The sequence below is a fragment of the Macrosteles quadrilineatus genome, unplaced genomic scaffold (genome assembly GCF_028750875.1).
Source record: "Macrosteles quadrilineatus isolate MER2022 unplaced genomic scaffold, UCM_ALF_1.0 Scaffold_8__2_contigs__length_117827958, whole genome shotgun sequence".
NCBI classification, from domain to species: Eukaryota; Metazoa; Arthropoda; class Insecta; order Hemiptera; family Cicadellidae; genus Macrosteles; species Macrosteles quadrilineatus.
The window spans coordinates 49,941,298-49,953,911 of NW_026542601.1; the positions used below are offsets into that span (position 1 = coordinate 49,941,298).

Here is a 12,614-nt window from a genome sequence, read left to right on the forward strand (position 1 = left end):
AATGTTCAGGATACCTCATTTGCTACACCTCACTATATAAACACCTTTCTGCAAAATATTCGCGCCACTCAGAGAATTTCAATTGAGACTCCGGCTGAAGATGAGTATTAATTAAAAGAATCAAAACTAAAAGGACGACCCCCAGAAAACCGTAGCACCTTTTATGTCTAGTTAAAAATAAAAAAAGCTTCATATCAGCTATCTGTAAAGCACTAAATATTCATTGACTTATTTGAGAAAAAATACATAATCCGTGAAAAGATTCTTTAGAAAAATTTGTTTGAGTGTGAATAACAACACGAGATAAGGAACTGGTATTTTAAGACCTCAACAGCTCACTCTGAAATCTGTGAAAACCATTTAATAACCCCGCAAAGCACGAATATTTCTATCTTCTTGCCAAAAGATAAAGTACAATAGCCCATAAAAGCAAATTCTTCTTAACTTTTTCTACAAACTACGAAAAATAAGCGATTTGATAAGCTTTGTCAACAGGATGCAGACGATAGATCTGCTATGCAAATTTTACGACAGCTGAATAACAATTTGAAATTACGGTCTCATTTAATTTGCAGATGCAACAAGAAGGAAACCGCCTAATCCATCAAACTGTGCACTGTGCAGTCCCGCCCTCTATATGGAGGAGTTACTGTCACAGACAGGAGAAGAAGTGTTACTTCTCTTGTTTGTACTTCTGTCTGATAGGAGTACACTATCAATTGATGAAATAAAGGAATCTATATAGCTGGAAACTGGTAATTTATAGTTTACAATTTAGATGTTTATATTTTACACAACAGTTGGTATAACTACATTACTGAACAGTTTTATCTTAGTTATCTCATGCCTGCAAAGTCTTATCGTTCAATAACTCTCGATAGCTCAAAGATAGTAACACTTTATAGATAACACTGACATATTAGCAACTTTAGTAACGCCTGGGAACTACAAAATGCAATATGTCGTGGTTTACAATTGTTATTTTCAGTAACATTCGTAAAGACAGAATCTGTTGAAATTGATAAATGAAAATTGAAAGGTATAAACATGTAACAAAGGGAGGTAACTAATATAACTATGATATTTATTGTTGACATTCGATTTGATTTCGAAGGCCCAGAAAGTAGTTCTCACGAACACGCGGTTAAGTTTTTTGTCCGCCAGTTCCGCGCATTAACTTTTTTGCCACCGCTCATGATGAAGTGTTAACGGAAGCAGTTGGTAGAACGCTCTAATTTTGATAAATTAATGAGTTCTAAACGAAACTGAAATTAGTTTTGCTTTATTAAATGCCGGACAGCCAAATCGATAGAAATACAAACAGTTGCGGTACGTTGGTGTGTTTTTATTTCAAATTGTCACTTATATTATTGCTCTTGAATTTCATAAATTTGAATTAAAATAGTAGGTAATTATAAAAACTGGACTTAAAAGTTATAACTCGAACATAATTTTCGTTCCCTACTCACGAAACTATACCTGAAAAATCAATTTTATATATAGATGTTATTGCTTGTAATTACTGTATACTGTATAGCCTTCACACTCACAAAACATATTGACATACTCACAAACAATATTAAAAACACATTTAATTTAAAACTTTTGAAAAACAATTTTGCTCATTGAACATTAATTATATGGGTTAATTTTTTTCTTCTCCGTACCTGATGACTTAATCATTCACTTACAACAGTTTATTGATATGGCCAAATCATTAGATTTGTATTTATGGCCTTATCCAAAAGATAGTACAGACAAAATATATCCAATACAGTACTAATAAAATTCAGAATAAAAAAATATTTTTACTTTTTGGGCAATAGTGAAATAGGTCTACTCTTGTCCTTCTCAGTTCCCACTCCGTCCCCCATCGCTAATAATCACAACACCGAGAGGGGTTACATTATTTGATATATCCTAGGTCAGGTTTGCTGTGAATATATTAATTCATCCCTTTATTCCCTGGGGTGAGTCGGCTAGTCTGTCTATCGGCACCTCTACCCCTTTGTAGGGTAGGTCTGGGGAATAGGTCTGCGAATACCCTTTATACTTTATGGTTAAAATTTATGTGAGGCTGATGCTAATTTTATTTTTGTGTGCGGAATCAATTTCACGGCAGAATAGGTAAAGATTTGCTCGGAAGATGTATGTGACGAAGATTTGTGTCTAGTTAGTGGAATGTGGAATACAATAATTCCAAAAGCTGTACACAACACAGCATGTTACGAAAACAGATAGAATAGTACACATTAGTTTTATAAATAATTTCATAATGTGCAATTAAATGTTTAAATCTGTGTTTATTAAATTTTGATGATAAATAAAAATGTATTTTCTATACATTGGAAAAGATTAAAACTTTTGCAATCTTTAAAAGAATATTTTTCAAAATTTTGCTTTTTTAATAAGTAGCCTTATTAAAATCATATTATATCACTGCACATAAAACGTGTGGGCGATATCTCATATTTCCCATAGTAAGCCAACTTACTGTTAATTTATAATTTACTATTAAGAGAAAATGTAAAATTTTTAACGCAAAATTGTTTATTAAAAAACTACCAGTAACACTTCACACGGTCATATGCACAATCAAACTTTTAAACAAAACTTTCCCATCCGATTGAGATTCACGTAAAAAAAAAACGTTAAACAACTTATTTAAAAAATAGATAATTTTACCTTGATTGAATAAGGCGCATCCCAAGAGGCACAGAAGCCAGAACGTTGAACGATTCATGGTTGAACAATAAAGTTGCCGGCACAGCACAATAACCACACACACCTGAGCAAGTCGACTATCAGCGGCGGACTGAACTGAACTGAGCGCGGCGTGGTGCGATGGTGCGCCTCCCTACACTACTGCTGGTGACACGTTCACTTGGCGCGGAGAGGGATACCACTATGCATGGGATGAATCAGACGACTATTCTACGTATACAATGTAGTATGAAGCGTCATAAAGCATGCATTTTTGTCAGTTCAGCAGAATTCGTCATTCCCGCATTAACAAACTGTAGAGTAGTTCTACAACACATGTTAAATGTGTACGAAAAAATACTGATTTAAATAACAATTTTCTCTTTGATCAATAGAAAATTTTCCCTAAAACTGGCTTGTGCACTTTTGATCTACAAATAACTAGTTAATAACATAATGCATTGCCTATCTGAGGATTGGCTGTAAAAAAATAAACAATTCAAAATGCAAGTGATCCAAAGCAAAATTCTTAGAATGACTGTGAACACAGTTAATATAACCCCTACTAGTAGAGGTTATATTATCTGTGCTGTGAATCATCCCTGGTTCATTAGACACAAATATAAACACGAAGAGCTTGGAGTAGAGTATATTGAGACCTCCATTGAAAAATCCACATGATCCACATTTAATTAAAATATCTAAAATGTTTATGCAATGTTTCTGGATTTTCAGTATTGGCGAACCAAAACTAAATAGGATACGTCGAAGACTTCCTCAAGATCTGTTGGACGAAGTCTATAGAAAATGTAACTTTCTTAACTTAGTCTTAGGGTGCTTCAGAATTGTGTGATATGATCTAAATTTGCAGCATACCAATCTAAAGTGTATCTTCACACCACTCCCATAACGTCAACAATATGTACATTTCACTTACAGTGTGTAGCTTAAATATAAATAGCTTTTTCTATTGTCACAATATTCAACATCACAATACTTTTTGATATTAGTTAACCAATTTTCGAAGTACAGTAGACTATACGTATAACCCTATCTCGATTAGGTAGAAAAACATTGCTATGAGGCGTTGATTATTGTTCGTTGTAACTAAATGTGTATACTGTATGGACACATGACTAACATCTTGCTAAGGCGGTTATGACAAATCAGTTTTATCACTGATGAATACATAGATGATGATAATTTTAATGACGCAAAGAACAATCACATTTTTACGCGCGTTCTTATCTAAGGAAATGTGTAACTTCCATTTCGCGATTGATGTTTCGAGTGAGTCCATCCAAATAAAGAACGTAACCAAAATTTCGCAATACAAGGTGGTTTAGAAATGTTGAAAAATAAACTGAGGATTTTGTATGAGCTATAATGGTAAATTAATCGATTAAGTGATCTATTCTAACACATATTAAATTAAGCTTTCTTCATTTATAAATTCAATAAAAAAAACTTTTGATTGACTAGCTAATTGATTGATTAGTTTTACAAATAAACATTAGAAGTATTATTTAAATAAAGAAGATTTTGATTCATACAATAAAAAAATAATAATTAGTTGAGGTAGTCATAATTAAAAAAGTACTGATTTGTAAACAATACTACATTGTATTGAAAAAAGGACTTTTACGTTTTATCATTGATTTGTGGATACCGAAGTACACATCTTGTATATAAGAACCAGTTGTAGCATTTTTTTTACTTAAAACAACATAGTTTAATTTGCCATTATACAGACTGTTCTACAGTATAGTATTTATTTTCTCTCTTAGTTTGTGTATACTGTGTATAATATTCTTTTATCAATTTATTTAATTTTTTTCATTCTTGCCAAATAGCTTATATGACACAAACAACATCCAATCCTAAACTACCTCGTCTACAACTTTATGTTAGAATGTACATTGTTCTAACCATAGGCAATGGTTTTAAATTTGAACTAATGTTGTATCAGTCATAACAATGGATTTGATATGTACAAAATTCAACACCCAACTTTTCATTGAAACATTCTAGAGGCGTTACAGCGAGTGATACGAAGCGAGGAGGTACAGTTTTGGCGGGAATCCACCATAGATTGGCGGGTAACCAAGATGACGTCACTGTTGTTGCTGTCATCGACTGAAATGTAAAAAAGCGGGATGCTAGTCAACGCTGTTTACGGAGAAACCTGAGTTGCAATTATTTTTAGTTCTTAACTTTATTGCGGGTTTCGCGCTAAAAACCACTTCCGGTCCAAATGTAAGTGATTCAAGAGGAAGCTAAACAGCTGGTTATTTATGACCAGTGGGTGTCATACTGTCATAGACCACACGGCGAACATATGTTGAAGAGGTGAACGGTGTGTTAATTAATTGCCAAGGAATGGTTGGCTATAATATTTTTTTGTAGATAGAACAAGACATTTCATTGAATTGAGCCACGAAATGCTGATGTTGATGACGGACATCTGGCAAATACGCCAGCCTTTCATTGAGCCCATCTTGAATGACAACTTCTTGTTAACTATAGCATATTCAATTTTATGTCACATAAAATATTGAAATGACAAAAACAAATCATTGAAATACAATTTTAGACAGTAACACACTCTACAAAAGGCTTTTGCAACTATGATTTTTTTCATGGCTTTAGTTGGTTTATACAGATGAGCTTAACTATTTAAGTCACTTACTCACAAACGTTGTAGAAACCATCCTAAGTCTGCAGCTGTCATAAGGTACACAATCGGATAAAGTTATATTGCTTTTTGTTATGCACAGGGAAAATTGTCTCCAGGTCCCAAACTTTAGATAAGGAGTATGTTTTATGTGGGTATACCTCAAAGATCGATTCAAATTAAAAGGCGCTACCTTCATCCCAAGAGTATTAGTTTGTATTCGAGGAAGCTTCATCCCAGGTATGTATTCGTTCTCTACCTTTAAACGATCTAGAGTACACATTTACCGATGATTGAATTGAGACATCAAATGAACGTACTCCCAGTTTTGCCCCTATAGCGTTAGGGAGCAAGCTGTTCTAGAGCAAGAAACTTCTATCACCGAGGTCCCGGGTTCAAATTCTGCCAATCACCAATGGAGTTACAGTAATCTAAATGACAATGCCAAACTTTATGCCAAGTGTGAAGTAACGTTAAAAAACCTGGACTACACTCTAGTTTAAGAATCTGTTTCAGGACACTTTAAATGTTTATGAAACACACATAAAACTGGCTTAAAATGTTACAATAAGGTGATAAGTTTATTGTAATATTCCAAGTCAATGTTAAAAAAATTTTTCTTTAGTAAGACACAACCAAAGCCTGTAACAAGCTATCGTAAATATTGGGTGATAACAAATCAAGGGTTGTTTCTGTCGGTAGTTAGTTGTAGAAGTTGACGTGTTTAAGCAGGAGTGTATGTTTTAAGCCTATAGCTGTACAACAGGATACATTGATATCCTGGATGGATGTTTATAATCTATATGGCCAATTTACCCTCCAACTGACTGCTTTAGCTTGCATCTTCGGCGACCCTTTTATTTTGATATTCCCATGTTCCTCTGTTTATAGTCCATTAGCACTAGTTCACCACTTTGATTGGGAAGTGTTATTTTATGGTTTGGGTTTTATTAGAGTGTAATGAAAGTGTTCATTAGTCTGTAAGAGGGTAGACTTTTGATGTTTGGAGCCTTAGGAGATCAACTATGTGGACAGTTTTAGCATGGATTGCATTGTAGAGATGTGTAAGGTAAGTTTCTTTATAATATAAATATGAGTAAGGCGTGTTACGATTTGCATTATTTATTTATTTTCATTTCACCAATTATTAAATGAATTTGGGAAAATAATGTGATTTATTTATAAACCAGGGGGTATCCTCTAGAATTTAAATCACTATTTAAGGCACACATCGTATAATTTTACCCTAAAATGAGAAAAACTTCAAAGCAAGCTTAGATTGTACAATATTATGCACTTGCAATATCTGAAGTTAATATTTAAAATTAATTATTGCCCAAACTAGAATAATTTTGAGTACATATTGCATGTTTATAAATGTAACAGAGGTGAATAAAGAAATATTAAGGTCTACGAGAACAAAATAAATAAATAAGTGAATCGTATTATGTAAGAAAGCGACATTTAGAAATAGTCTTGTATTTAATTCCTGTATTTAACATTTATTCTGCCAAAACTAATAAGTCATGCTTGACGCGATATCTAATAACCTTTGTCGGGTCTCACAAAATGCCAGGGTTTGCACTTTGGCTGAAATACAACACCTGACCCAGATTTGAAGTTGATATTTTATCTACTGATATTGTGATATCATATGTGATATTTAGTGCTGAGTAGAGCGCCAGCTTTAAAGTTCTACAGGTTGTAGTGGTGTTTTATGTCTAAAGGCTGCATTGTACCTTAAACATACAAGCATGAACTAGACGTTCAGTGTCTATGTCGAAGTTGTTAGTTTTGGTTTGATATTGACCAACCGTCAGAGGGCCGTTGAAAAATACTAAAGTTTTTGTGTTTTGTTAACTACCTCATTCATTTACAACTGAGCTATAACTGCCATGCCACAGAGAAAAGTTTTGACATTATGATTACAAATTTTCCCGAAATATAGCTTAATTTCCCTGTTGTAATCACAAATGTAATGGATTTATGGGACTATTTTTCAAATGGTTTGGTTTTAAAAGAGGAACATGATATTGATTTTATACAAGTACTGTATATTCATTGTTGGCGATGGGTAGTTTATGTTATAGCAAGTAATCTACTATAATTACCACTGGTAGAGTTTTACTTGGAAATTTAATCAATAATCCCACAAAAACAAGAGGTTAGTAACATATAATAACAATACATATCATAGGTTAGTATACTGTATTTCAAAAGGTCTTGAACAATCCTAAATCTAAAAATTTAAAACGTTAATCTGGGTACTATGAATACAAACAGATTTTATTTTCACATATTTATGTTGGGTTGGAAAAAGTAATTCGTAGCGTTCCTCTATCAAAATCATTTCCGCCAATCTACATGTAAGGCTTAATGATTAATCAAATCCAAAGCCAAAACAAAAATTCCAAATACAATGAATGATCAAAAATAATTATTACATGAAATATTTTTAATTAAACCTTGAAAAAAGGGATAAAAAAAATAATTGATCACACTTCTTGATTTACCAGAAACATTATAATAAAGGTTTTCATTGTTGATTTTTTATTAAAATATATATTTACTTCAGTAAAATATTTGTATTGATTTATTGAAATGATAAGATTCTAGTCAGAGATGTATTTATTTTATAGAGTACCAGAAGGTGAACACAATTTGCAGGGAACGCCTGCAATCGGCGAGCTAGCAATTCAGATGCACCGAGCGACGGATACAACAGTAGCACTGGGCTAGAAATACAGGTTTTTACTGTATAGACAATTCAAGTGCAAAACTTGTTGTATTTTCAGTAATTTTATTTAAAGATTCTTGTAACTGAACAAGCGATGCAGGGATAAACTTCACATAGGTCATCTATAGTGGTGATCAGACATGAGAGGCGCATTCAATGTACAGATGCAATTGAGGTACTCGGTGCTCCTGTATACAAGTTTGCTATAAAACTAGTCTAATTTTAGGAAAGGAAAGGAATAGATTGTCCATTATTACATCATAAATCTACTACCTTATTACCTTATTACATGTAGTTGGGTAACTTCTTGGTGTACGATCTACCTACAAAAGTAGGAAGCGTGACTTAACTCAATAGTTTTCGAACTGGACACTGGACAGTTCATTATTGATTTAACATTGTTAAGCGATCTTTGCTTAAATGTGTACGGTAGTTAGAAAGTATTTTGTTTCAGCAATACTATATTATACCCATTTTGCCTTTAAAATATGTATTTATTTACTACTAGTTACGACTACTATATGATTAGGTTGTAGATGGAATATAATATATGTACATGTAAAATTTACATGATTTATTTAGACAAATCCTTTTTTCAAAGGCGTAACGATAACTGATGAAGTTTATTTCATCACTTAGGCCTGGTTACGACAACTTTAATTTGCTTAAACGTCATAAAGCTATGCACTGTATTGCTATGCAATATAACACAATATTAAGTATTAACACAAAGACATTTTAATAACGATACTATTATACTAGAATTTTATTGGGATTATTTTAATCAACAATATAACAATGTCATATAAACACACAGTTAACGCAAGCTTATTCTTTTTTCCTAGGGATAAAAAGAACTACTCTAGCCCAACAACACATGTATAATTGAAAACATAAATTGTTGTTGCTGTATGACGGAACATTTTTTTATCAACTATTTAACAAATCGTTTTCGCACTCAGATTTAAGCCCTCTATTGTACACAATTGTTAAATGTCAATGTTGCACTCAAGTCAAGTCATGGACGATTTCACCTGTGACATCATTCTGACGGTAAAGTTCTTACTCATGTCTGTATACTCATATGAGTGTGACTGTTTTACTGATGTTCCACATAGGGACGGTGATGTTTCTAAGGTCATGATCAGTGTTCATTGTTTAACTATTGCTAAGACTGACTCATTCTACTGACTCAATGCTCTGAACGTTAGTTGCATGCAGAAGGATTGATGGGAAACCAATTTCTACTTGCATTAATTATTGTTTTTCAGAACAATAATTTATTTACAGGCTTTTCATAAAAAATAAATGATGAGAAAATGTTTCAATTACATTTGACCTGAGATAAATAACACACTAACAGGTACATTAACATTAAACAATAATCGGTTTTAAATTTTTTGATTTATTTCACTAAGTTTTTTAATTAATCTTCTAGTATAAGGTATTTTTGTGTCTTGTTAAACATTCTACGGTGCTTGATAAACATTCTCAGTTTATTCATTTTAGTTTTATTTTCAATTATTAACCATCGTGGAGTTTGAAGCTGTTCCCTAGAGCTGGGGACCATTTGTTTAAATATAATATAAATGTATTGCGTAAACAGTTTGTATTCCAATTAATAGTTTTGAATTACTACCACTCTTGATTGGTTTTAGTTTAAATCAAATTTTGTTGTGCAAGAATATCATGCAACTTGTCTGTATGGATACACACCGATGTGGTTTACTTAATTTGATTATGGAAGCAAGAAATGTATCAATGTCACTTTGGAAAGAATTCTTATAGACGCAGTAACTTGAATTCATGTATCTTGAAGGGATTAAACGATTTGATTTGATTTAAATTTAATGTACTTTGTGTAACCAATGTGACAACTCGTCCAATGCAGCCTGTGTCTTCGAAATTTCCAAAAACAGGGTCATATTATGTGTTCGATGGTCCTGACACGTTTGCAGGATCGAAAAAACTCCATTAACACGTTTCTGTAAATAAAAAATACGTGAGATATGTGTCGGGAACACTTTTTTTTATCAATATCTCAACCAGCTCTTACCATCGGTGGTAAAATAGATCAATAGAAAATGGGAATAACATGTCTATTTGACATAAAAGCTAGGTACAAGTTAACGCTCTTGCCTGATAGTGGTTAAGTTAGTGCACAGGATTGTATGCATGTTGTGTCTCTGTCACGTTATTTCCTAGAAACCTGACACAGTCACCAAGTAACAGTTTAACTCACGGTGTTCCTAAGAATCTTCTATGTTAGCTAACCAATCTTTTCTCTGTTTCTTACAAGTGATAACATCCTGCAATATAATGTGTATTGGATTGGTATCCAGTAGGCATTTAATAACTACTAGTGTACATGTTGCTCGAATTCGAGCAATTGCAAAGTATTACAGGAGTTATTTCAAAACGAATAACAGTCATATTTACAATGAATTTTAAAGAGTCAACTCAAAGATTACCGGTGTGTAACTCAGACCATGTTTATCTTCGTTATTGATAAACCTAAAGCATTCCGGCCGGTTTTCGTCTCCTTCTCAAAATGCCTCGCTGTACAGGCAACACAGGTCATTGAAAGAGGGCCAATTGAGCACGAAAAGTTGTTTTGGGGTAGTGTTAGGGCGCATTTTTAACCTAATAGTTGAGCCTATTACGTGTCACTGTTCTGTAGCTGCGGTCATTATCACGATTACGCCTCCTGTCTATGTTTCGTTGTAGTAGCGTCGGAGGAATTTAAAAGAAAAAAACAACAAATAAACAAATTATAGCTACACAAAACAACGATAAATTCACAAATTTAAGTTACAATCATAACACGATCTGTCATAGCGAAACAAAACAGCGATAAATACACAAATTTAAGATACAAACATCATGATCCATCTTGGGGGTTATGTTTACACAAACTCAAATAGTAAATAAATCAGCGAGCACATAAATGTACTCAATGCGTTTCATTGAATTGAAAAATAAACAACAGCAGTTAAATTATACAGCTGATCAAAATGTAAACAATTATGTTCTTCATAAGGATAACATGGGAACCTTCAAAGCCACTGGGGAAGAGCCCAAGGACTTTTTCAAAAATGTAAGGCGTTTGCAAATCTCCGCGACACGCTCTTTCCAATGAGACGTCACTGGATAAAATCGGCTAAGAAATGGCGGAGGAGTTCAACCGACAAAGTTTCATGTAGCGTATTAATTATATAGATGTAGCATTCTTCTGTAAATTGTTTCTATTTTAAACTGCAACATACATCCTTTTCCCCTGGGCATATTTATTACAATAGTTTTAACTTGGCTGGCTTACGAATTCATTGAAATAAATTTAATTCGTGCTAAATTAATAAACTTCATACAACTCCTACAATTACAATTTCTCAATTGGTTTATTCAGTTACAATTTGTAACATGTGGGTAATAAAGGTGAAATAAAAAATAAATAACATGGGCTTAAACATTATTTTTGATTCACGCTAGTGATCTATGGTTATTTCCCCTATCCTTTGACTATTCAATAGTCAATACACTAATTATATGACATGCTAAAACACTAAACATAAAGTTTTTTTGTCGTCCAACCGTGACATGAAGTTTTTACAATAGTTTTGTCTTTTCCGTTCAATTTTCTATCTAGATAATGTTTTGAGGTAACACGAGTTCCCTCTGTTGGAAATTGCAACAACTACGGGCAACACTAGCGCTAGAGTGTATAAGAACGGAACTGTAGTCGGTAATGTAGATTGCTCAATCTGTACAAGGCAACGATTTGTACTACAGTATCTCCGAGCTCTGCAGAATAAACACACTAGTTAGGGAAAATGTAAATAACATTTTAAAAACCACCGAGACGTTAAAACAGAATGAGCCGCAAGGGAGTACATATCCAAGAAAAATTTAATTATGAAATATTTAAAAATTATTTAACCAAACGATTTATTTAATTTTAAGTTTCAAGTCAGTACAACATTTCATAAAATGTAAAGTACACATAAATTTAATTATTTTTATTATTCTTTGAACCTTACAAATAATAGGAATTTTCAGTATTTTACGGACGTCAACACGATTTGTGCTTAAAATGAACAAATGAAATCACAAAAATCCTAACAATCGTTATTGGCTAGGAACACATTTTTGAAAACGTAGTAATGTTAGCGCGGGACTTCTGACATTGCGGCTCGGGTTCGAATACCCCAATCACCAATGTATTCTAGCTGAGCGATTACGTCTTGGTTCGATGGTAAGGGTACAACGTTAACATGCATGTTTATACATCCACAAAACGTGTTATAATACATTAGGAAAACTTTGTTCATATTAAAGAGTTCCGTTCTTAATCTTTTACTAAAAGTACGATGGTAAAAATACTTAACTAATTTTATGCGGGGTGAATGACATCGCTGTTTCAAATGGATTTCAAGATTCGAATGCTGTCTTATCTAGAGGGATTTGTCACTTCTGAGATTCTGTTTATCTAAATATCATTTG

At 33.0% G+C, this 12,614-nt stretch overlaps 1 protein-coding gene across 2 annotated transcripts in view; it reads right to left on the minus strand.

The window, feature by feature from the left end:
* LOC129000814 (neogenin-like) overlaps positions 1–2,823 on the minus strand; it is a 139,192-nt gene extending 136,369 nt beyond the window's left edge. The window contains exon 1 of one of the 2 annotated variants that reach the window (XM_054427837.1): positions 2,686–2,823. In XM_054427837.1, the coding sequence (XP_054283812.1) occupies positions 2,686–2,743 (58 nt within the window). In that variant the 5' untranslated portion in view covers positions 2,744–2,823. The remainder of the gene's footprint in view (positions 1–2,685) is intronic. The other variant, XM_054427838.1, reaches the window with a different exon arrangement.
* Positions 2,824–12,614: the final 9,791 nt, after the last annotated feature.